This window comes from Muntiacus reevesi, chromosome 1, assembly GCF_963930625.1.
Source record: "Muntiacus reevesi chromosome 1, mMunRee1.1, whole genome shotgun sequence".
NCBI classification, from domain to species: domain Eukaryota; kingdom Metazoa; phylum Chordata; class Mammalia; order Artiodactyla; family Cervidae; genus Muntiacus; species Muntiacus reevesi.
In genome coordinates this window covers 218,594,231-218,619,706 of record NC_089249.1, presented here as the reverse complement: position 1 = coordinate 218,619,706, position 25,476 = coordinate 218,594,231, and the positions used below count along the sequence as shown (strand labels likewise).

The 25,476-nt window shown below is 42.0% G+C and overlaps 1 protein-coding gene across 3 annotated transcripts in view; it reads right to left on the bottom strand.

The window, feature by feature from the left end:
- Positions 1-24,978, bottom strand: part of NLRP3 (NLR family pyrin domain containing 3) — a 46,857-nt gene extending 21,879 nt beyond the window's left edge. Inside the window, exons 1-8 of one of the 3 annotated variants that reach the window (XM_065918371.1) lie at positions 24,944-24,960; positions 22,902-22,963; positions 22,412-22,801; positions 18,634-18,738; positions 16,371-18,126; positions 10,647-10,814; positions 4,505-4,675; positions 3,297-3,467 (exon numbers count right to left, since the gene is read on the bottom strand). In XM_065918371.1, coding sequence (XP_065774443.1) covers positions 3,297-3,467; positions 4,505-4,675; positions 10,647-10,814; positions 16,371-18,126; positions 18,634-18,738; positions 22,412-22,688 — 2,648 coding nt within the window. In that variant the 5' untranslated portion in view covers positions 22,689-22,801; positions 22,902-22,963; positions 24,944-24,960. Of the gene's footprint in view, positions 1-3,296; positions 3,468-4,504; positions 4,676-10,646; positions 10,815-16,370; positions 18,127-18,633; positions 18,739-22,411; positions 22,964-24,943 lie in introns of all 3 variants that reach the window. The other 2 variants (XM_065918372.1, XM_065918373.1) reach the window with 2 other exon arrangements.
- Positions 24,979-25,476: the final 498 nt, after the last annotated feature.

Sequence of the window (25,476 nt, the reverse complement as noted above, 5' to 3'; positions counted from 1 at the left end):
GACACCCAATTGGTGTCTGCAGAGAATTGGTTATTGGTATTACAAAACACTCCAAAGTTGTGTATTACTATTTCCTGCAGACTTACAATAGAACTCATGATCTGATGTGACTGCCAAAAATATAAGGAAATCTCAGTCCTCACCACTGACAACATAGTGCCCTACCATAAGAGGTGAAAGTTCTACCAGACATCATTAGGAGTGTCATGTTCAGGTCTGGGTACTGCACTTCAAATAGGGACATTAAAAGACCGACGCTTACCTAGGAGAGCATAACTAAATAGGTGAAAGTATTAAGCCATGTCCTAGTTAAATATTGAGAGACATCCAAGTAAAAGATGAGAAGAACCAGAGTGTGAGTGTTGCCTCTAAGGAATCAAGATCAGCATCTCTTAGCAGACCCTGAGGAGCAGAACAAGGACCAATGCACAAAACCACAGAAGGGGCTGTATAGAAATAAGAACTGTAGGCATTGCAGCAATGACTAGCATGCTTAAAAGTTTTCACACATAAAACAGGGTGCCACCCACATGAATGTCTTAGGAGCAAGTGTTCGTTCAATGACGAACTGGGCTGTACAATTCCTAAGGTTTCTTTTGACTCTGAGAGCCTCCAGACTATATGTTATAGGAAAGAACAAATCTGACTCCATATTAGACCTAGTTCTTCCTAGTTAGGAACTAGTTAGGAATTGAAGTGAAGTGAAGTCGCTCAGTCATGTCCGACTCTTTGTGACCCCATGGATTGTAGCCTACCAGGCTCCTCCGTCCATGGGATTCTCCAGGCAAGAATACTGGAGTGGGTTGCCATTTCCTTCTCCAGGGGATCTTCCCGATCCAGGGATCAAACCCAGGTCTCCCACACTGGAGGCAGATGCTTTAACCTCTGAGCCACCAGGGAAGCCCATTAGTTAGGAATTAGAACTTCTAATTCCTAGTTAGGAATTAAAACTAGTTCTTCCTAGTTCTTCTCTGTTGACTGTGCTTAGTCATGCTGGCTCTGCATCCTTGAAAAGAATGTTTCCTGGGTTTCCCTGGGTGGCCTAGTGGTTAAGAATCTGCCTGCCAGTGCAGGGGACATGGGTTTGATCCCTGGGCCAGGTAGATCTCACACACCTCAGAGCAACTACTGAAGCCTGAGCACCTAGAGCCCATGCTCTGCAACAAGAGAAGCCACCACAGTGAGAAGTCCATGCACCACAGTGAAGTGTCACCTCTGTTCACCAAACATAGAGAAAGCCCTCACAACAACGAAGACCCAACACAACCAAAACAAACACAAATTAATTAATTTTAGCCATTTGCAACAACACAGATGGACCTAGAGAGTGTCCTACTGAGTGAAGTCGGATAGAGAAGGAAAATATCATATGATATCCTTCATACATGGAATTCAAAAAGAAATGATGCAAATGAACTTACTTACAAAATAGAAAGAGACTCACAGACTTAGAAAACAAGCTTATGGCTGCCAGGGGGAAGGAGAAGTTAGAGACTTTGGGAAGGTCATGTACACACTGCTGCTGTTGCTAAGTCGTTTCAGTTGTATCTGACTCTGTGTGACCCCATAGATGGTAGCCCACCAGGCTCCACCATCCCTGGGATTCTCCAGGCAACAACACTGGAGTGGGTTGCCATTTCCTTCTCTAATGCATGAAAGTGAAAAGTGAAAGTGAAGTCACTTAGTCATGTCCAACTCTTAGTGACCCCATGGACTGCAGCATACCAGGCTCCTCCGCCCATGGGATTTTCCAGGCAAGAGTACTGGGTGGGTTGCCATTGCCTTCACGGCATGTACATACTACTGTATTTAAAATGGATAACCAATGAGGACCCATTGTATGGCACATAGAACTCTGCTCAATGTTATGTGCCAGAATGAATGGAAGGGGGGTTTGGGGGAGAATGGATACATGTATCTGTATGGCTGAGTCCCTTCACTGTTCACCTAAACCTACCGCAACATTGTTAATCGATTATACCTTAATACAAAATAAAAAGTTTAAAAAATAATAAATTAATTTTTTAAATTATTGTTAAAAAATGTTTCCTATTGCCTGAAATATACAGAATAGCCTATTCTCAAGGCTCTGATCTTCAAGAGTCATTTGGAGATAAAGAGTTGAAGAGCAGAGAATAACATTTGTCTTGGAGGTTTACAAGAACAGCTTTACCTGTCCTACATGGACAACTGCGAGAACAAAGGATTCCAACACTAAAGAGTTTGCAACAACCAACTGCATCTATTTTTTTATTTACTATTAAGCTCTTTATTAACTATTTTTTTTCTCTGTTTGGTATAATTGCAAGTTAAAGGCAACTTCAACTTGCCTTCAAAAGTGCTTTGCTGAAACCCTTAATGGAGTGCAGGGTTTTTGAGTGCAAGAGCCACCAATCTCCTTCAGGGCCCTGCCTTAAATCTTTCTGTTCTCCAAAATCCAAAATTTCAATTTATTTGGCCTCATTGTGCTTTGAGCATAGGAACTTGCATTCAGTAACATGTAGACATAACAATTTTGGGGGATCCAAAATCACTGCAAATGGTGGTTGCAGCCATAAAATTAAAAGACACTTGCTCCTTGGAAGAAAAGTTATGACCAACCTAGACAGTATATTAAAGAGCAGAGACGTTACTTTGCCAACAAAGGTCTCTCTAGTCGAGGCTATGGTTTTTCCAGTCTTCATGGATGTGAGAGCTGGACTATAAAGAAAGCTGAGCACCGAAGAATTGATGCTTTTGAACTGTGGTATTGGAGGAGACTCTTGAATGTCCCTTGGACTGCAAGGAGATCCAACCAGTCCATCCTAAAGGAGATCAGTCCTGAATGTTCATTGGAAGGGCTGATGCTGAAGCTGAAACTCTAATACTTTGGCCACCTGATGCAAAGAACTGACTCATTTGAAAATACCCTGATTCTGGGAAAGATTGAAGGCAGGAGGAGAAGGGGATGACAGAGGATAAGATGGTTGGTTGGATGGCATCACTGACTCAATGGACATGAGTTTGAGTATACTCCAGGAGTTGGTGATGGACAGTGAGGCCTGGCGTGCTGCAGTCTGTGGGGTCACAGAGTCAGACATGACCGAGTGACTGAACTGAACTGAACTGAGATATAACAAACTTACTAGCAGTAGGTAGTATCTAGTACTTCAAACTACTTCAGATATTGTCTCTTCCACTCTCTACCCTCAACTCCATCTGATTAATCTCTTTTAGAGTAACCCCATTCATATTTTCCCAATAATGTATCACTGAAAATAAGTTACTTTATTGCTGAGATATTCATGAAGACTTACCCCAGTTTCTGCAAGTTACAGTGTGGATTCTTTACTTTTTCACACAAAATCCCAACTCCTGAGTCTCCCAGGGCATTTTCCCCCAAGTAGAGTCTGGTCAGGGAATGGTTGGTGCTCAGGACAGATGCAAGGTCCTCACAGCATGCGGATGTGAGACTGCAGCTGACCAACCTTTCAGAGAGATGGCAGATGGTCACAACACCTCTCTCAACCCAGTCACACACTGCTGTGAGTCAAGAAAGCACTTGTCCTGCCCTTGCCTATAGTCCAGTCTGCACATGAGAAGAGTATATCCAAGCTCTTTATTAACTATTTTTTTTTCCTCTGCTTGGTGTAATAGCAAGAAAACACCGTCAAAGCCCATGCAATGCTACATCTTCCTAGATCTCTACATTTATTTTTATTGAGGCAAAATATGTATAGCATAAACTGTACCATTGTAAACATGTGTTCATTTATAAGTGTTAACAATTTAGTAGTACTTAAGTACATTCCCATAACTGTGCAACTATTACCACTGTCCGTCTCCAGAACTCTTCCATATTCCCAAACTGAAATTCTATACTCATTAAACAATAACTCCAAATTCCCTTCCCCCAAAACCCTGCAAACCACCATTCTACCTTTTGTCTCTATGAATTTGACTATGCTAGGTATTACATATAAGTGGAATCATACAATATTTTCCCTTTTGCCTCTGGCTTATTTTACTGAATATATAACTCTGTTGTGTTTTGCTTTTTTATAATAGCCACCCTAACAAGTATAAATTGGCCCTACCATTTTCAACTGATTTCTTGTCTTCAAAATTCAAGTCTCCCACAAGCATTCAGAGAAGAGCTACATAGACTGTCAAGCAACTGCATTGCTTTGGCCCCCTTTTTCCTATTTAATGTGCACCAAGGCCTTATCATCAAATCCCTAAACTCTTCTAAAGCAAAATACATTGGTTTTATTTTCTTAGCTAGGTTATAAATACCTTAAAGGCAAGCATAATATTTCTGATTTTTTTAAGGTCCCCTCCAGTGCTGACTATGTGACTTTTCTCACAAAAAATGCTAACTAAATTAATTATTGACAAACATCCAGAGATAAACACAGGGAATCCTCTGAGTAGTCCAAGGCCATTTTCACTTTAAAATTCTAACACATCATGGCTCATTAAAGCCACAGCTATTGCTTCATGAGGGAAATTAGTTCAGCCTCACCAGAGCTTCTTCAGATTGCAGAATAGATGCCTCAGTCCCACACACAAAAGTCTGATCCCGAAGTCTCCCAGGGCGTTGTGGCTCAGGTCCAATTCCACCAGCTTCTGGTTGTTGCTCAGGACTGAGGAGATGTTGAAGCAGCACTGATGGGAAAGGCAGCACTGTCCCAACCTTCATTACAAGCACAGAAACAGAAAGATCTCAGAGCATAGGCTGCTTTCTGTCACTGCCTTCTGGTCTCTGCTGGGTTTTAGCACCAGGCAGGGTGATCTCATGTTACACAGAGAATTAAACTAAATTTATAACTAAATTTTCATGAAGGAAAGTATCATCTTGGGACTTCCCTTGTGGTCCAGTGGGTGACGGTCCGTGCTCCCAAAGCTGGGGGTCCGGGTTTGATCACTGGTCAGGAACTAGATCCCACATGCCACCCTGAATATCAAAGATCCTAAGTGTTGTAACTAAGACCCGACGAAGCCAAACACATAAATAAATATTTTTTTAAAAAGGAAAGTATCATCTTATCAGAGACTCCTGACTACAGCTCAAGACATATTGGGAAAATTCGAGTCAGTTCTAGTGAATTGGATGAATCTAGAGATTGTCAAACACAGTGAAGTACGTCAGAAAGAGAAAAACAAGTATTGTATATTACCACATATATATGGAATCTAGAAAAATGGTGTTGATGAACCTATTTGCAGGGAAGAAATGGAGACACAAAGATAGAGAACAGACTTGTGGACACAGTAGGGGAAAGAGAGGGTGGGATGAATGGAGAAAGTAGCATTGACATATACACACTCTGTTAAAGTAAATAGCTGGTGGGAAGTTGCTATGCAACACAAGGAGCCCAGCCTGGTGCTCTGTGAGGACCTAGAAGGGTGGGTTGAGAGGAAGAGAGGGAGGCTCAAGAAGGAAGTGATATATGCACAATTATGAGTGATTTGCTTTGTACTATGGCAGAAACCAACACATTATAAAGCAATTTTCCTTCAGTTAAAAAATAAGTAAAAAAAAAAAAAAAGACATGTTGGGAAGATAGTTCTCAGGCTCTCTGGCTCACAATCTGTGACCACAGCTGCCAGGGAGCACATCTAAATAATGGGCAATTCTCAAGTATTTAAATGGCATGTTTCTGTTTCATAAATGAAAACAATGGTTAGTCGATGGGCTCCACCTCTTTACCACATGTTCCTAACAGCTGAAACTCCCTCAGATGGATACTGCTCTCTCTAGGGCTGTATGCATCTTCCTTTTCTCTTGGACAATCTTGTCCCTGCTGTTTTGTTTGATGTTTTAATCCCAGTCCTCCCTCTATACTGAAGGAGTGAGCATCTCTGATTCTTGATTGCTTTATATGGACACACGCTATCACCACTATCAGCACCACCACTGAAACAATTATCGCTCTCAGAGAAGCAAGAACAATATTCTAGCTCATTTCAAATGTCCTAGGAGCTGGTTGGATTACCTTTTCTGCCTCCATTTCCACACCAACTAGAAGCAAATAGATAACTAAATCTTTATCTGCAGCTGCAGAACATCTCATTCTCACACATGTCTCCCTGTTTGTGTCTCACTTTCTAGAATCACAGAGGGGCATCACATCCACAGGGTTGATGGAGAGAGTGGCATGGTATAAAGGTAGAGAGGAATGTTAAATCTTAAAATCAGCCAGAACCTTGAAGGCAAAAAGAACATTTTATAATTTATCAAAACAGGTAAGAAAAAGCTCTTAAGCAAGGAAATGGCGTGATCAAAGCATAATTTTTTTAAAATATTAAGCAACCCTCTGTCTTCTGTACAGAGAATGAATGGTGGGTGGCAAAAGTAGATGCAGGGACACCAAACAGACAACATTCATCTGATATGTACTTTTGAGCACAAACAAATGGTACGAGCTTGTCCAGACATTATAGAGACAATTGCAGGACAAACGTGAATCCTGTCATGAGAAATTAATAGTCTCGGAGGGCATTGCAATATCTAAGCAAATAATTGTGGTTGTTAGATCTGGGCTGCTGGAGTTGAGACAGGCTGGGACCTGGGACCCTTTACTGCAGTGCTTGTACCTGGATGAATGTCTCCTCGGGCAATAGAATACAAAAGAAATTATAAGGGCGGAATTCCCTGGTGGTCCGGGAGTTAGGACTCCACAGTTCTTATGCAGGAGGCTCGGCCATACAAGGTAGCCCAAAAATAGGGATATTAAAAAAAGAAAGAAAGAAAGAAAGTATAAGGGACTAAAAATAACTGCATGCCTGCATAGTTGAGGCAAATTATGAATAAAAAGATACAAAAATGCCAAAATCCCAACTGCCATTTCTGAAGTACCAGGAGCAAAAGTAGGGTAACTGTACATGATCCCTGCACACGGTACCACTGAGGGGGTGAGCAGACCACCTAAGCCATCCCTCTGGTCCCACCCACTGGTCTGCCCTACCCTCACTGTGTGTTTAAGAAACCAGCTCACCCCACCTCAGAGAGCCAGCAAGAGTACCTTTACTTGTTTTCACTCCCTCATGCTGCAGCACTATGCTCAATAAAGTCATGGCTTTACTTTCTTATTTACTTAACTTAAATTTTCTTATCTGGCATTTTACTGATTTCTATTGGTTAAAGAGTCTATGGGGGGACTTCCCGGGCAGTCCAGTGATTAAGACTCTGCACTTCCAATGCAGGGAACATGGGTTCAATTCCTGGTCAGGGAACTAAAACCCCACATGCCCAGTGGTGTAGCCAAACAACAGGCAAAAAGAGTCTAAGGGACTTGCCTGGTGATTCAGTGGTTAAGACTCCACTTCTACTACAGTGGACATGGGCTCAATCCCTGGTCAGGGAACTAAGATCCCATACACTGTGTGGCACAGTCACAAAAAAGTCTAAGGACCCTGAATAGTAACAAAATCAGAATGAGAAAAAGTGGAAAACAGCTTGTATGGGGGTGAAATTAAGAAGACTGGTGATAGGGTGGTTATTAAGAGCAATACAGAAAGGTATGAAAATGTCCTGAGGTGGTGGACTTTAAAACTGGCTGTGAAGTCCAGATTTGTGACGAAGGAGGATTGGAGGGGTGGCCCATACAACTATGTACTTGATTCAGGGCATGTGAGTCTAATTCACAGTGCGGGCTCATCACTTCAGTCGCTCAGTCATGTCCAACTCTTTGCTTCCCCATGGACTGCAGCACATCAGGCCTCCCTGTCCATCACCAACTCCTGAAGTTTACTCCAACTCATGTCCGTTGAGTGGTGGTACCATCCAACCATCTCATCCTCTGTCGTCCCCTTCTCCTCCCACCTTGAATCTTTCCCAGAGTCAGGGTCTTTTCAAATGAGTCAGTTCTTCACATCAGGTGGCCAAAGTATTAGAGTTTCAGCTTCAGCATCAGTCCTTCCAATAAATATTCAGGACTGATTTCCTTTAGGATGGACTGTTTGGATCTCCTTGCAGTTCAAGGGACACTCAAGAGTCTCCTCCAATACCACAGTTCAAAAGCATTAATTCTTTGGTGTTCAGCTTTCTCTATAGTCCAACTCTCACATCCATACATTACTACTGGAAAGACCATAGCTTGGACTAGACGGACCTTTGTCACAAAGTAATGTCTCTGCTTTTTAATATCCTGTACCAGTTGGTCATAGTTTTTCTTCCAAGAAGCAAACATCTTTGAATTTCATGGCTACACTCACCATCTACATTGGTCTTGGAGCCCAGGAAAATAAAGTCTGTCATATTTCCATTGTTTCCCCATCTATTTGCCATGAAGTGATGGGACCGGATGCCATGATCTTCAGTTTTTGAATGTTGAGTTTTAAACCAACTTTTTCACTGTCCTCTATCACTTTCATCAAGATGCTCTTTAGTTCTTCTTTGCTTTCTGCCATAAGGGTGGTGTCATCTGTGTATCTGGGGTCATGATATTTCTGCAAACACTCTTGATTCCAGCTTGTGCATTTCACATGATGTACTCTGCATAGAAGTTAAATAAGCAGGGTGACAATATAGAGCCTTGAATTACTCCTTTCTTAATTTGGAATCAGTCTGTTGTTCCATGTCCAGTTCTAACTAATGCTTCTTGACTTACACACAGATTTCTCAGGAGGTAGGTAAGGTGGTCTGGTATTCCCATCTCTTGAAGAATTTTCCATAGTTTGTTGTGATCCACACAGTCAAAGATTTTGGCATAGTCAATAGAGCAGATGTTTTTCTGGAACTTTCTTGCTTTTTCTATGATCCAATGGATGTTGGCAATTTGATCTCTGGTTCCTCTGTCTTTTCTAAATCCAGCTTGAGCATCTGGAAGTTCATGGTTTACATACTGTTGAAGCCTGACTTGGAGAATTTTGAGCATTATTTGCTAGCATGTAAGATGAGTGCAACTGTGCAGTAATTTGAACATTCTTTGGCATTGCCTTTCCTTGGGATTGGAATGAAAACTGACCTTTTCCAGTCCTTTGGCCACTGCTGAGTTTTCCTGGCATACCGAGTACAGCACTTTAACAGCATCATCTTTTAGTATTTGAAAAAGCTCAACTGCAATTCCATCACCTTCACTGGCTTTGTTTGTAGTGATGTTTCCTAAGGCCCACTTGATTTCACATTCCAAGATGTTGGGCTCTAGGTGAGTGATCACAGAATCATGGCTATCTGGATCATTAAGATCTTTTTTGTATAGTTTTTCTGTGTATTCTTGCCACCTCTTCTGAATATCTTCTGCTTCTGTTAGGTCCCCACCATTTCTGTCCTTTATTGTGCCCATCTTTCCATGACATGTTCCCTTGGTATATCTCATTTTCTTGAAGAGATCTCTAGTCTTTCCCATTCTATTGTTTTCCTCTATTTCTTTGCATTGATCACTGGAGAAGGCTTTCTTATCTCTCCTTGTTATTCTTTGGAACTCTGCATTCAAATGGGTATATCTTTCCTTTTCTTCTTTGCTCTTAGCTTCTCTTCTTTTCTCAGCTATTTGTAAGGCCTCCTCAGACAACCATTTTGCCTTTTGTGTTTCTTTTTCTTGGGGATGGTCTTGACCACTGCCTGCTGTACAATGTCACAAACCTCTGTCCATAGTTCTTTAGGCACTCTGTCTATGAGACCAAATCCCTTGAATGTATTTCTCACTTCCACTGTATAATCATAACAGATTTTATTTAGGTCATACCTGAATGGTCTAGTAGTTTTCCCTACTTTCTTCAATTTAAGTCTGAATTTGGCAATAAGGAGTTCATGATTTGAGCCACAGTCAGCTCCTGATCTTGTTTTTGCTGACTGTATAGAGTTTCTCCATCTGCAGCTACAAAGAATATAATCAATCTGATTTCAGTATGGCCATCTGGTGATGTCCATGTGTAGAGTCATTTCTTGTGTTGTTAGAAGAGGGTGTTTATCACAGTGTGGGCTCATAGCAAGCACTTTATTATAGAACCACAAGACATGCCCTGTGACAATTTAATCCATGCAAAATATTTTGATGGGTTCCAGCTCAGGTAGCCATTTCTGTATTTGATGAAACTCTTCTATTCTCATCTATAAGCATGGCTAATGAAGAAATGGAAGACCCTAAAAGTAATGCCCTTTCCTACCACCAACAAATGACTTATTTTCAGTTCCCCTTTATTCTTCCCCATCTGAAACTTCTCAAATAACTGTCCTCCAAACCATTTGGCCTTCCCATTTGTAATAGACTGAGCTGTCTCCCCCCAAAAAAGTTCATGTTGAAATCTCAACCTTTAGCACCTTAGAATATAACTACATTGGGGTTTAAAAGGGTAATTAAGTTAAAATGACTTCATTAGGGCAGGCCCTAATCCAGCATGACTGGTGTCCTTGTATGAAGAGATCAGACACACGCACAGAGATCATGTGAAGACATAGGGAGAGGACAGCGATCTATAGCCAAGGACAGAAGCAGCAGAAGAAACCAACACTTCTGACAACTTCATCTGGGACTTCCAGCTCCCAGGATTGTGAGAAAGTTAACTTCTATCACTTAAGTCTCCCACTCTGTGGTACTTGATTATGCCAGCCTTAGAAAACTAATAAACTGCTAACATGGTCCTTCTTCTCCCTTTCTGTCTTTCTCACACACACACATATACACATCCGTATACACACACACACGCGCGCGGATTCTTACCACAATCTACGAATGTTACAACCCGGTTGTTGGAGTGTTTCACACAGCACCTTCATGCCTGGGTCGCCCAGGGTATTGCCACTGAGGTTCAATTCAGTGAGGTTCCAGCTATTGCTCAGGACTGAGAAGATACTGCTGCAAATGCTGGTGGTCAGATAGTTCACCAACCTAGAAATTGGAAGGAAGGAAGAAGAGAAAACAAAGTGAATCTCTAAGAATAGCAAACTGAAGTTGGAGCCAGGAGTGGCTGACACTAGTGCAAAGGCAACCTAGGGATTAAGAAATGAGTCACAGAACCAAAGACTGGGCACTGAGGAATGCAAAAGGCCAGAGGAGTCCTGGTAAGGCTGTTCTGCACATTTTATGATTAAAAGAGCCTGTGATGTGCTGAGGAAACCAGAATTGAAAGAGACACGTGTACCCCAATATTCATCGCAACACTGTTTACAGTAACCAGGACGTGGAAGCAACCTAGTTGCCCATCGGCAGACGAATGGATAAGAAAGCTGTGGTACATATACACAATGGGATGTTACTCAGCCATTAAAAAGAATGCATTTGAATTGGTTCTAATGAGGTGGATGAAACTGGAGTGAAGTAAGTCAGAAAGAAAAACACCAATACAGTATACTAATGCATATATATGGAATTTAGAAATATGGTAACAATGATCCTACATGCGAGACAGCAAAAGAGACACAGATGTAAAGAACAGTCATTTGGACTCTGTGGGAGAAGGCGAGGGGGGGATGATTTGAGAGGGTAGCATTGAAACATGTATATTATCATATGTGAAGCAGATTGCCGGTTCAGGTTTGATGCATGTACTCAGAGCTGGTGCACTGGGATGACCCTGGGGGATGGGGAGAGGGAGGTGAGAGTGGGGTTCTGGATGGGGAACACATGTGCACTCATGGCTGATTCATGTCGATGTATGGCAAAAACCACTACAATATTATAAATTAATAAGCCTCCAATTAAAGTAAACAATTTAAAAAAGAGCCTGTGATGAATAGATAAAGAAGGTGTGATATATACATACACACACACACACACACACACACACACACACACACACAACGGAATACTATTCAGCCATGGAGACACAGACATAGAGAATGGACTCATGGACACAGCAGGAGAAGGAGAGGGTGGGATAAATTGAGAAAGTAGCACTGACATATCAGTTCAGTTCGGTTCAGTTGCTTAGTCAGTCGTGTCCAACTCTTTGTGGCCCTATGGACTGCAGCACACCAGACTTTCCTATCCATCCCCAACTCCCAGAGCTTGCTTTGACATATATACACTATCATATGTAAAATAGATAACCGGTAGAACACTGCTATGTAACACATGGAGCCCAGCCTGGCACTCTATGACAACCTAGAGGGTGGGATGGGAGTGAGGAGGCTCAAGAGAGAAGGGATACATATATACAGAGGTATGATTGATTCATGTTGATGTAAGGCAGAAACCAAAGCAACATTGTAAAGCAATTATTTTCCAATTGAAACATACAAAAATAATGAAATTTTGTCATCTGCAACAACTTTGATGGACTTAGAAGGTATTATAGTATATGATAACACTCATATGTGGAATCTAAAAAATAATACAAATAAACTTATTTACAAAACAGAAAAAGACTCACAGACATAGAAAACAAAATTACAGTTATCAAAGGTGAAGGGGAAGAAGAGATAAATTAGGAGGTTGGGGTTAACATACACACACTACTATATACAGCTTTCCGGGTGGCACAGTGGTAAAGAAAGCCCATGTCAAGCAGGAGATGTGGGTTCGATCCCTGGGTCAGGAAAGATCTCCTGGAGAAGGAACTGCCAACCCACTCCAGTATTCTTGTCTGGAAAATCCCATGGACAGAGGAGCCTGGTGGGCTAAAATCCATGCGGTCACAAAGATTCAGACATGACAGTAACTAAACCACCACCACTACTGTATATAAAATAGATAACCAACAAGGATCTACTGTATAGCACAAGGAACAATAACTTGTAACAACCTATTAGGAAAATAATCTGAAAAAGTATATGCATATATATATATAAAACATATATATATATATAACTGAATCACTGTGCTATAGATTTAAAACTAATATGACATTGCAAATCAACTATACTTCAATTTAAAAAGCTAAAATGGGAAGAGGATGAGGGGAGGGAATAATTTGGGAGTTTGAAAGAGACATGTACACACAGTTATATTTAAAATGGATAACCAAGAAGGATCTTCTTGCATGGCATATGAAACTCTGCTCAATGCTATATGAAAGCCTGGATGGGAGAGGAATTTAGGAGAAAATGGATACATGTATACATATGGCTGAGTCCCTTCTCTTTTCACCTGAAACTATCACAACATTTTTAATCAGCTATATCTCAATACAAAACAAAAAGTTTTAAAAAAATAAGCACAAATTACTATGTGTAAAATAAATAAAATACAAGAATAAGTTGTACAACACAAGGAATATCGCCAATAGCTATAAATGGAATGCAACCTTTAAAAATCATGAATCACCATATGTAAAATAGGTAGCCAATGGGTATTTGCCATATTACTCAGGGAACTCGCACTGGGGGCTCTGTGACAGCCTAGAGGGGTGGGATGGGGAGGGAGGTGGGAGGGAGGGTCAAGAAGGAGAGGACAGAAGTATACCTATGGCTGATCCATGTTGATGTATGGCAGAAACCAACACAATATTGTAAAGCAATTGTCCTTCAATTTAAACTTGCTTTAATTTTAAAAAAACAATTAAAAAAATTATGAATCACTATGTTATACACTGGAAACATTGTATATCAACTATATCTCAATGAAAAATAATATTTTTTAAATTGCAAAACAGCCTGTGACTTTGGCTGACTGTAAAGAGCCTCTGGTTCTTACCTCAGGAATCCTCCTCCTTCATCAACTGGCTGCCCTGCCCATGGCCCTGGACACTCTGCTAAAGGACCCAGAGGCTAGTTCTTACATTAGCTGCATAATAGCATCAGTTATGATCACAAAAATCCCTATGCCAGGCCACATCATAGGAATAAAGTCAGAATTTCTGAGGTAGGACCAAGCATATTGATATTTTTAAGACTTCCAGGTGATTCCAAAGTGCTACTCCTGTTAAAATGAAGATTCTGATTCCATGGGTCTAGGATCAGGCCTGCAATCCTTCACTTCTAACAGGCACCAGGTAGGTGCTCATGCTGCTAGTCCTTCGAAGGCTCTACAACACACAAAGCAAGCTCCTGTCCTCAGAAGAAGGTAGCTATCATCTAGCATGATGCGCATCAAGCTTTTCTTCAAGGTTTTAGTCTGAGTTTCTGCCAGCCTTCTTCACAATCCTGTGATCTTAGTCAGGTGTCTAGTTTTCTGAGCCTCATTTTTAGTGCCCTAGTGAGATCCCCTCTCAAGACATGGTAGCAGATGGGGTTGTATAGTTTGAAAAAAAAAAAAATCAATGTTTAAAAATATAGAAGTCTGGGACCTTGAGGAATTCAGGCAACTCATGGCCAGGCTGTCCTCAGAACTGAGCCCCTGGTGGCACAGTACCAAATCTACCAAGTCTTCTTTTTCTCGACAGGCATCAGTTGGTATGCTTCTAAGAATGAGATACTGCCAGAGATCCTTCATTTTCAGTTGCATTAACTGAGAGCACTGAATCTCTTGTAATAAGTGCCAAGTGGAACATCTATGGAGATTTTTTTTGTAAGACTGAACAAACTGAGCAAAAATCTTTCTTGAAGTCATAACATACATGCTTCTTTCTAAAGATTGAAAATGAAAGTTCACAGGATTTGCAAACTATATTAGGCTCTTCTGTAGATGCTGTAGTCCCCCCAGCTCTCGCTCTCTCCCTCTTCCATCTTCTTTCTGGCTATTCTGAACTATTTGCCATTGTCAAAATGTACCCTGCTTCCCCATCCCACTCTTTGAACCCACCGTCCCCTTGGTATGGGCTGCCCCTTGCGCCTTGGCTCTTTCATACTCCATCCTACAGGATCCAGCTGGCCAAGGGCTCCCCCTGTGTGCTTCAGATGCACTCTGCCAATATTCTTGCCAAAGCCCACCCCCTCTACCAAGAGCCCTGGTTTCCTGACTGGCCCCACAACCCCACTGTAAGTTGTTGTGAACAGGACCTGGGTCTTAGCCACTACTGAAGCCTCAGCAGGTAGTCCTTGACAACCCAACAATAAATGGAAAAGTCATCGTGGTAGCAGTGCTGAGGAAAAGAGAGGGAGCTGCTGCCAGTGAAAGGGCCAGCTCCTTTTCTCCTTAATTTTCTGCCATGTCAAGTGTCTATAGAGGTCAAACCCAAGTATTCAGAGCAGACACCTCCCCACAGCCACTGAAGTTGTGGTAGTTTCTGCCCAAAGATTTAGAAGTCAAGTAACTCAACCCTTTCAATGAACACACACAACTGACTTCCAACCCTTTAGCAACTGAGTAAACAGACCTTGAAGTGGGTGGTCTTGACAAATGAAAGGGTTAGTTCCTCAGTCATGTATAACTCTTTGCGATCCCATGGACTGTAAGCCACCAGGCTCCTCTGTCCATGGAACTCTCCTGGCAAGAACAGTGGAGTGGGTTGCCATATGCTTCTTCAGGGGGTCTTTCTGACCCAGGGAACAAACCAGGGTCTCCTGCTTTGCAGACAGATTTTTTTTACCATCTGAGCCACCAGGGAAGCCCTAGCTGTTGACAAATGCCTGGCTGTAAGCTCAAGGTGAGGGCCTTGGAGCACTCTCTCCTCTCCAGCCCTATTTCCCCTCATTGGTTGTTCCAGTGAAGCCATGTTGCTCCCCATTTTCTCCTACATAAACGCTCTTCCTCAGACCACATTTATGTCTCCTTCATATAAGACGCTACTGCCAGGACTTTTCTAGTGATCCAGTGGTTAAGAATCTGCCTGCCAATGCAGGTAACACAAGTTCCATCCCTCTTCCTGAGAGATTCCACCTGTACAGGCCAATTAAGCCCACGTGCCACAACTACTGAAGCCTGCATGCCCAAAGCCTGTGCTCTATAACAAGAGAAGCCACCCCAATGAGAAGCCTGTGCACCCCAACTGGAGATTGGCCTCTGCTTGCAGCAACTAGAGAAACCCCACACACAGTAAGACCTAGCATAGTCAAAAATAAATTAATTAACTATTTTTCTTAAAAGAGATTGTGTAGGCAATAAAAAATTCCTTTTCCTTCTCTGCCACCCACCTACATTCTCTCAATCTTTCAAGGCAGGCTCAAACTTCACTCCTCCAAGAAATCTCCCCCAAGCATCCCACACTGAGGTCCTCTGTCCTCTGTGTTCCTGGGCAGAGTCATACAGGTTGTTCTGCCCCTTAGGGGACAGGCTATTAAGCAATAAAGACCCAAGTAAATTGCAAGCAATTTGAGTTTATGAACATTTTCTTTCATTCTTTTTTTCACATAACACATTGTGCTAAATTGGCATCCACCAAACATTTGCTTATTGTTTCATTGGCTTTTTTCTCATGTCATTTGTCCAGCTACTCTTCCTCTACTAGTCAATATCTGCCAATGAAGGGGTCTGGTAGAAAGGAGTGATGATGGCACTGTTTTGTAGCTGTGGAAACTGCATTTGCAAGACTGTTGAAAACAAAGGAGAGAGAGCAAGTGCCAAGAATCAGATGACTAGAAAGTAGAAGACATATAGTACCAATTGCCTGAAGCAAGATCTCCTTACCGCTGAGAATATGCAACCTCAGAATCAGAAAGAACAGAATGGTCTACATGAGAGTGTCTAACTTCCTCCTCTTCTTCCTCCTCCTTGGGTGAGTTATGGAGCAACCTCAGGGAAAGGGATTCCACATGGCGACAGTTCTCAATACAAAAAGAAGAAACCACATGGTCCATTCTGGTGGACAGCTTGATCTCAATTTTGGGGAAATGGCCCATGGCCCTTTGCACAAATTCCTCCTCTTGCATCTCATACAAACAATAGAACAGTTCCAGCTGGCTGGGCTCAGTCTGTAGTGTCTTGGCCTTGGCTTTTGCTTCAATCCATTTCAGCAGCTCCAGCCTGATTTTCTGAGAGATCTTACAGCTCAGTTTTTTCTCTAAGTAGGAGGTTCTTTCCTGGTTTATAAGGCCAAAGAGGAAACGGACAACAAAAATCAGATATCCCTTTTCAAATTTGCCATAGTTTTCGAGAAGGACCTTCACGTCTCTGTTGGGAAGCTTTGAACAACACTGAGGCATGTTTCTCATCTCCCCATGATTATCTTCTTCCAGCAAGTAGTACATGGCAGCAAAGAACTCCTGGAAAGTCATGTGAATGAAGCTGTAGAATTTCTCGCAGTCCACTTCCTTTTGGAACAGGTTCATCCTCAAGAAAGCAGACACATCTGCCTTCTGCAGGCCATGATTTCTGAGATCGCACTCCTCAAATAGGATTTTCTGGTTCCAGATTCCATCTGCAGCCAATGAGCAGAGACCCCAGAGGGTAGCAGAGTTGTGGTTCTCCTGGCTCCCTCCCTGAGATTGCAACAAGCTGGAGAGGAAGAAGATATACACTGCAGTAGTGGTCTTGGATGTCCGAGCAAGACTCTTGCCACTGTCCATCTGCTGTTTCAGCCCAGTGCACACAATCCAGCAGACCAGAGGAATAAAGCACATGGTGAAGAGGATCTCATTCTCCTGAATCAGCCTGAAGGCTTCCCTTGCTTGCTGCTCATCTGAGAAATACTTTAAGAAATATTCCTTCCTCCTGGCCTCTGAGAAACCCAGGATCTCCACATGACGAGCCTGGCCCAGCAAGTGCTGAAGTTTCTCCAGAGCCACAGGTCTTGTGGTGATGAGGAGTGAGGCCTCAGGAAGCAGTCTTTTTCTGATGAGGCTGCTCAGGAGAATGTCTCCCCGCTCCACCTTCTGCCAGTTCGCGCAGAGTGCTTCCGTGTGCTCATCAAAGGCACCTTGAAGCTCGTCAAAGCCGTCCATGAGGAAAAGGATCCTGGAAGGCTTGCTTACAATCTTGCCTATGGGTGGGTTTGGGCCAGGGCAGCAGCTGGCGATCAGATCCCCCAGGCTCCTCTGTGTCCCAAGGCTCACCTCCCGGCAGTGAATGTAAAACAAATAGTCAAATCTATCCTGGTAAAGTTTCTCTGATGCCCAGTCCAACATGATCTTCCTGGCCAGTATTGTTTTCCCGATGCCCGCTGCTCCCTGGAACACCACCGTGTGCACAGGCTCAGAGTGCTGGTCCTCAGGATCAAACAGCAATTCCAAGTTCACGGAACTCACAGGACTCTCCTGTATCTTGGCCCAGGTCCTTCCAATGGTCAAGAGCTCATGCTCCCTCTCCCACTGGCTCCTGTGTTCCTTGATGAGACGCAACCTGGTGAAGCGTTTGTTGAGGTTCACGCTCTCACCCAGACGGGCATTCCTGTCTTCAATACACTGGAATTTGCTTCTCACATATTTTCTGTACTTCTTACAGTAATCTGTGTCAGAGACAGAAAGTTAGACTTCAGAAGAAGCTTGACCACATCCACCAGAGACAAGCTGACAACAGGGGCTGGTGGTCTCTAAGGAATGGAAACTGATATTGAAAAATGGGAGTTGCAATTTCTTGCCATTGCCTGGGGTATGGATAGCCCCAGAAAATATAGTGTGTCAAAATCTTCCTAGACACAGTTGAACAGGAGAATAGCAAAGTGCCATGTGTATTGGCCCTGACCAGAAAGTCCTTTTTCATTCAATCTTACTCCTTTACATAGTCTGCAGCTCATGCCCTATAAAACCTGAAACATTCAGTTGCCCACCCATGATTCTGGGACTGCAAGGAGTGAAACACACATATATTTCTTAAGCTAAAGTGGATTTCCTAAGACAGACCTTTTCATCCCAAGGAACATGTTAGGATCACCAAGTTGTCCACCTTCTGAGCTTCAAGTACCTATAGAATCAGGTCTCTAAACCCAATCGGAAGTACCACCTATATTGCTTACCTTTTTTTTTCCTACAAATAGAGATTCTGGAAAGGTATCCCAGTAAACCCATCCATTCTTCTTCAAGGCTTTCTTCCTGACTTAGTACAGAAACATTTGCATTCTCTGAGAATTAAAGGAAGAAAATACAAAGCGTCAAAAACCAGGTCTCCTGATTAAGGTGATGTCCTTGAAACCCAATGACAGAGGTCCATCTAGTCAAAGCTATGGTTTTTCCAGTACTCATGCATGAATGTGAGAGTTGGACCATAAAGAAGGCTGAGCACCAAAGAATTGATGCTCTCAAACTGTGGTGTTGGAGAAGACCCTTAAGAGTCCTGTGGACTGCAAGAAGTTCAAACCAGTCAATCCTAAAGGAAATTAACCCTGAATATTCATTGGAAGGACAGATGCTGAAGCTGAAACTCCAATACTTTGGCCACCTGATGCAAAGAGCCAACTCATTAGAAAAGACTCTGATGCTGGGAAAGATTGAAGGCAGGAAGAGAACAGGATGACAGAGGACGAGATGATTTGATGGTATCATGGACTCAATGGACATGAGTTTGAACAAGCTCCAGAAGATGGTGAAGGACAGGGAAGCCTGTGTGCTGACTGTCCGTGGGGTCTCAGAGTCAGACAAAACTGAGTGACTGAACAACAAAAACAATTGAAATCCAATAGCCAACACTTGGCACAGGTCAAAGCCACCTGCCCTGAACATCTCCCAAACCAAAATACAGCTCAGTTGAATGTCCAGCTGGAAGCATTCCTGTACTCCTAATTTCAAAGCAATGGATATCAACTAATATTGTGTCCTCATTGTATCCAGTCTTGGAATCTATCTCCCAAGCCTGTAAATCAGAAAGCAAACATATGAACCATCAAAATTTCTCATCCTCATTTGACTTTGGCAGATTCCTTCCCTTGTGCTCTGGTTTTAAGGCCATCGCCACACTCTCAGTTATCACCACGATGGCCAAAGGCCAGCAGTATCATCTGCCCTTGAGCCCAAATGCCTGGAATTCATCTGACCCTTATTTGGAGTCTTCAAAAGTGAGAATAACCCATCTGACTTATATCTAATTCAGAATCCTGACTAACTTTAGATTCACTTAGAAAGTTTTTTAAAAATTGATTCTAGGACTCTACTCCCAATGATCCTTTTTCAGTTTTCTGAAGTGGAGCCCAGGCACCATTATATTCATCTATTTTTAAAATAATTTTTATTGGAGTAGGGTTGATTTACAATGCTGTTAGTTTTCTGCTGTACAGAAAAGTGAATCACAATTATATATACATATATATACTCTTTTTTAGATTCTACTCCCATATAGGTCATTACAGAGTATCAAGTAGAAGGCACCTTTTTATTTTAAAAGCCCCACATGCATCCACAGCTGAGAATTATAGACCTGAGCAATCAATAAATAACACATCCAAAAGAGGTATCTTACAGGAGAAATTAGACACAGCAGAACAAGAGATAGGTACCAGGGCAAATGCATGGGGCAGATAAATTTAGGTGGGCAGGAACTCCAGAGCTATATAAAAGATTCCTGAGGTATCTACTTGTTCTGAATGCAAATGCTGTTAACCCCACACACACCAAACCACAAAATAAAATCTAAACATTAACTCAAACCAAGACCAAAACTTAATTTTTACCTAAAATGCAACACTAGCCAGCCCCCTGAAACAAAAAACAAAACCCACACACACAAAAAAAAACTTCTAACCCTAGGTGTAATCCTTCCACCCCCAAAACCTACATGTATAAGCCAAATGGCATAATGGTTATTCCACCAGAGACACTTGGCATTGAATCCAGGCTTGGCTCTGGTTAGAACAGAGCCATGGACAACTGTAACTTTTTCCGGGCTCATTTCACATGGTTTTGCAACCATTCTCCAGAATTATTTTTCATCTTGTGAAAATGAAATTCTTTATATCCATTAAACAACAGTTCTCCATTCCCCATTCCTTGCAGCCCCTGGAAACCACCACTTTGTCTCTATGAATTTGTCTATTCCAGGTACCTCTTATAATGGAATCACAGAATATTTGTCTTTTTGTGATTGACTTATTTCACTTAGTATAATGAAATTGAAAACTTATTTGAAAAAGCACAGGCCTCCAAGGGTTCTTGCGAGGAATGAATAAAATCCATAAAATCTGCTTAGTGAACTACTTCTGCAACCATGATTGAAAGTGAAAGTGGCAGCCCCTCAGTCTTGTCTGACTCTTTGTGACCCCATGAACTGTAGCCCGCCATGCTCCTCTGTTCATGGAATTCTCCAAGCAAGAATACTGGAGTGGGTTGCCATTCCCTTCTCCAAGGGGGCTTCCCAACCCAGGGATCGAACTCAGGTCTCCCTCATTGCAAGAAGATTCTTTACCATCTGAGCCACCAGAGAAGCAACCTTGATTATTACACTTTAGCATATTTATTGAGGATGCCAGTACTGACACAATTATAATTATGCTATTATAAGCAATTTGTTTACAACATCGCGCTGACAAACACACCTTCCTTCATGCCCCTATTTTTTATCTCCCTCATTAGATCCATATTTCTCCCCCACCTCACTCTGCTTGTGATCTGCTGATCTATTTTATATTTGCCAGTATAAATACTTTTTAATTAACTTTAGATATGCCAATGAGGACAAAACAAGGTTAGAAGAAAAAACAGTGTAAATAGAAAATAATTCATTAGAGAAAACAGAAGTTTAAGTCTATAAAACTGACTTCAAATGGCATAGATGTACTACATATACACCACCATTTTTGTCTGTTTCAGAAACACTGATTCATTTTTATTACTCTTTTTCACTAGCTCAACATCATCATCTTGTGATTTTCTAGGTTCCTCTGAGCCCTTTCTTGTACCCTTCCCTTGCTCAGAACACCAAGCCAGAAGGAAGAACCTCACCATGCAAAAGACATTTAAAAGACATTTTAAAAGACATTTCCCATTTAAAACATGGGAAAGGAATTTGAATAGTCATTTCTCCAAAGATAAGCAAATGACTAACAAGCACATGAGAAGAGGTTCAATATCACTAGTCAATAGGGAAATACAAATGAGATACATCTCAAACCCATTAGGACTGCTACTGTCAAAAAAAGAAAACATAAATGTTAGTAAGGATGCAAAGAAATTAGAACCCTTGTGCACTGTTAGTGGGAATATAAAATGGTGCATCTACTGTGGAAAACATTATGGCAATTCCTCAAAAAATTAAACTAGAATTACCATATAAGCCAGTAATTCCACTTCTGGAAATAAACCCAAAAGAATCGAAAGCGAGATCTCAAAGAGATTTGTACAATCATATTCATAGAAACACTATTCACAATAGTCAAAAGCTAAAAGCAATTAGAAAGTCCAATGATGGATGAATGAATGAACAAACTGTGGTATACACATACCACAAAATAGTATTCTACCTTAAAAAGTAATGAAATCCTGCCATATGAGACAATGTGTGTGAAGCTTGAGGAAGTTTATGCTAATACACAAAAAGACAAATATTCTATGATTCCACTTATAAAAGGTACTAGAATAGTTATATTCATAGAAACAGAAAGTGGTTGTCAGGGGCTGAGGGGAGGGTAGAATTGTTTCATGGGTGCAGAGTTTTGCAAGATGAAAAAACGCTCTGGAGATTGATTGAACAACAGTGTGAATGAGCTTACCACCACTGCATCGTACACTAAAAATGACTGATAGTAAATTTTTTCTTATGTATATTATATCATGATTTTAAAAAAGTACAGTCTTCATTTCACTCACCCCATTCTGGCTCATCCCTCTTAGCTTTCTCGTAAAGGTCTCTCCTGTTGATTGCAGCAAAAATCCACTTGGCCATGGCCCATGCCTTCTCTTCCCCATTGAAATCAATCATCAGCGTGGCTAGATCCACATGATCTGCTTTCTCTGTCTGACCCCGAGGAATTGAGGTGCAGCCCTTCTGACTGGGATAGTCTTCTAAATGCATCTTGAATTTCTTAAAGTCTATGTCTTCCAGGTCCTCCAGGTAACGAGCCAGCTTGCAGCGAACGCTTACCATGCTTATCGGCAGCCCCAGTCAGAGTCCTTGGGCATAAATCCACACTTGGAAGTTGGGTGGTGCAAACAGCATATGGTTAAGAAGTCTTTTCAGAAATTTACCATCAGAGAGAACTAAAGTATCAAAAACCCAGAAAATTGAAGGGGAAAAAAAATATCACTGGATTCTAACAAGTTGCCACCTTTAGCTTTTAAAAGTGAGTCAAATTCTTACCAGAAAGTTTTCCTATTGGCTCGACCCAGGTGTGTGTCCTGAGCCATGGAAGAAAGGTGCCCCTATGGAGAGAAACAAAATCACCAACACAATCACATTAACAGTGCAATGCAGTCTTAAACCGCTTCCTGATGCCACCTTGATGTATCACCAAGAGAACTTTGATCCCACTGATTACTGGCTATGGATGACCCTGGATGATCTCTCCACTATTTTTCAACTTCAGTTTCCTCATCTATAAAATGGCAGAGTGGAAAAGATTTTTTTTACCTTCCTTCCAACTGAAAGACTCTGGTTTCTTGTTTCTATTTTGAACCAAGGAAAGATGAATGAGGGACAAGAGAAGAAAGGATGCCAGGAATGAGTGATGATGGTGATAACAGAACAGTATATGTCTAGAGAGAAGGAAAGAGAACATAGAAGCAGGCAGAGGAAGGCATAATCTGCAATAACCCCTTTATCAACACATTGATTGATTAAAACTGAAATGGGATGGACCTTGGGGTGATAAGGAAGAATGATAAATATGTACATTTGTTTAATCTCTCCTTGCAAAATTCACAATTATAATAATTATTAGAACTCACATTTATTGAGAGCTTCTCATGAGTTAGGTGTTGTACTGACGCACAAAACTGAAAAATTATATTCCTAGTTCCATGGTATGGAAGTAGAAAGTGAGTCTTAGGCTAAGTGACTTGCCCAGAGTTTCACAGCCAGGAGGGACAAAGGCAAGATTTACACTAGGGTCACTGATTTCTGAGTCATGCCCCTAACATTGCATTTTTCTCGGCATAAAGAATGTGAGAACATTTATTCCACCATTTAAGTAGGTATCTCAGTCAAGTAGGAGGAAAAAATGGTTGAAGATGATAAAAAAAATATAGATGAAAGTGAAAGTGTTAGTTGCTCAGTTGTGTCCGACTCTTTGTGACCCCATGGACTGTAGCCCACCAGGTTTCTTTAGAATTCTCCAGGCAAGAATACTGGAGTGGTTTGCAATTTCCTTCTCCAAGGGATCTTCCTGACCCAAGGATAGAACCCATCCTGCATTGCAGGCAGATTCTTTACCATCTGAGCCACCAGGGAAAACCAAAAATCAGATTGTTAAAAAACAAAAACACTTACCCAGGTTTTATCACACAGAGTAGTGTTCAATCACATTGTAGTGTTCAATGTCTCGGTTTCCTAACTAGACTTCAAGTTCCACAAAGACTTGAAATCAGCTGGTATATCTCTTGATCATACACAATTTCTAGATTTTGGATGGATGAGCACATTGGCTTTGTTTGGAATTGATCTCTACATATTATTGAATTTAGAAAAGGATCACAGGAAGGGAGAAGCACTATGAACCCAGGTCTCCTGCATTGCAGGCAGATTCTTTGCCATCTGAGCCACCAGGGAAAGCTTATGAAGCTTTCGAACTCTCCAAACTGGAATTCATAAAAACCCAGTTTAATGTTCAAGACATCTCAAACATGTTCAACTCTCCTTCTGTTTCCATTCCTGCCTCTCCATTCCTCACGTCTTGCATCGCCCACTCCCCACCAACCCCTGTCAAGTCCATCCCCTATGCATTTGGCAGGTGGAAGGAGGAGAGGGGTACTCCAAACAGACCCACCAGCTCTGCCGACCCTCCCAGGTCCCACTGCATCAATCTTTCCATCCAAATCTGGACTCTGCCTCTCCTCTGTGCTACCCTATCCTTAACCTTAGTGCTCCCCAACCCTGACCTTTACCTTCTCTGTCCCTTGGTTTCTAAATACGCTCATTTCCTTACATGCCTCCCATCCATCCACTTTCTGGGGGAGTGAGCGTGAGCCACTTCACTGTTCCTGACCCCCACTCCCCACACACGTGCACTGGCACATATAGTGACCAAATATTGATAAACTTAAAAGAAATATTCCAGAAACATTGTTGAAGGATAGACTTGAAGGCTGGCAGAAGGAACCTCTAGTCAAATTCTGCCCCTTGAAACAATCTCCCCACTCTTCCCCAGGCTATTTCAGCCACCCGCTCCAAAGAGCTGGACTCACCCAGACGTCAGCCTCAGGAACAACCGGAGAAGAGACTAGATGAATTTATAGCAGTCACAACCCAGCAGGAAGGATGTGGTCTCAGTTTGGAGCAAACAGGATTGCATCACAGGCAAAAGCAGAGACTAACGGTTACTCACATCACTGGATTTTCCAAACTGAAGCTCTCAAAGCTGAGCCTGCTTACAGCCAGAGATACCTGGCCTCCCCTCAATGGCCACTGGGGTAGAAAAGGGGAGGAAATTCAAATGCTGCTCAATGAATGTTCCCTCTGACTCTGACAGCAGCCATATGAGTGTTTTGATGACACTGAGGGGGCTGTGATGGAGAAGACCATAGCAGTATAAACAGATAATCGAAAGCATAACCTGGCTATCAAACTGCAGATCCCATTCACTTCCAAGCTGTCACATGGAGGAGGTCAGTAGACAACACAGTAACCACTGACTGTTATTTTTCTTCACCACTTAATTGAGGTAAGTATATACCTGTGAAACCATCACCACCATCAAGGCTATAAGCATATTTATCAC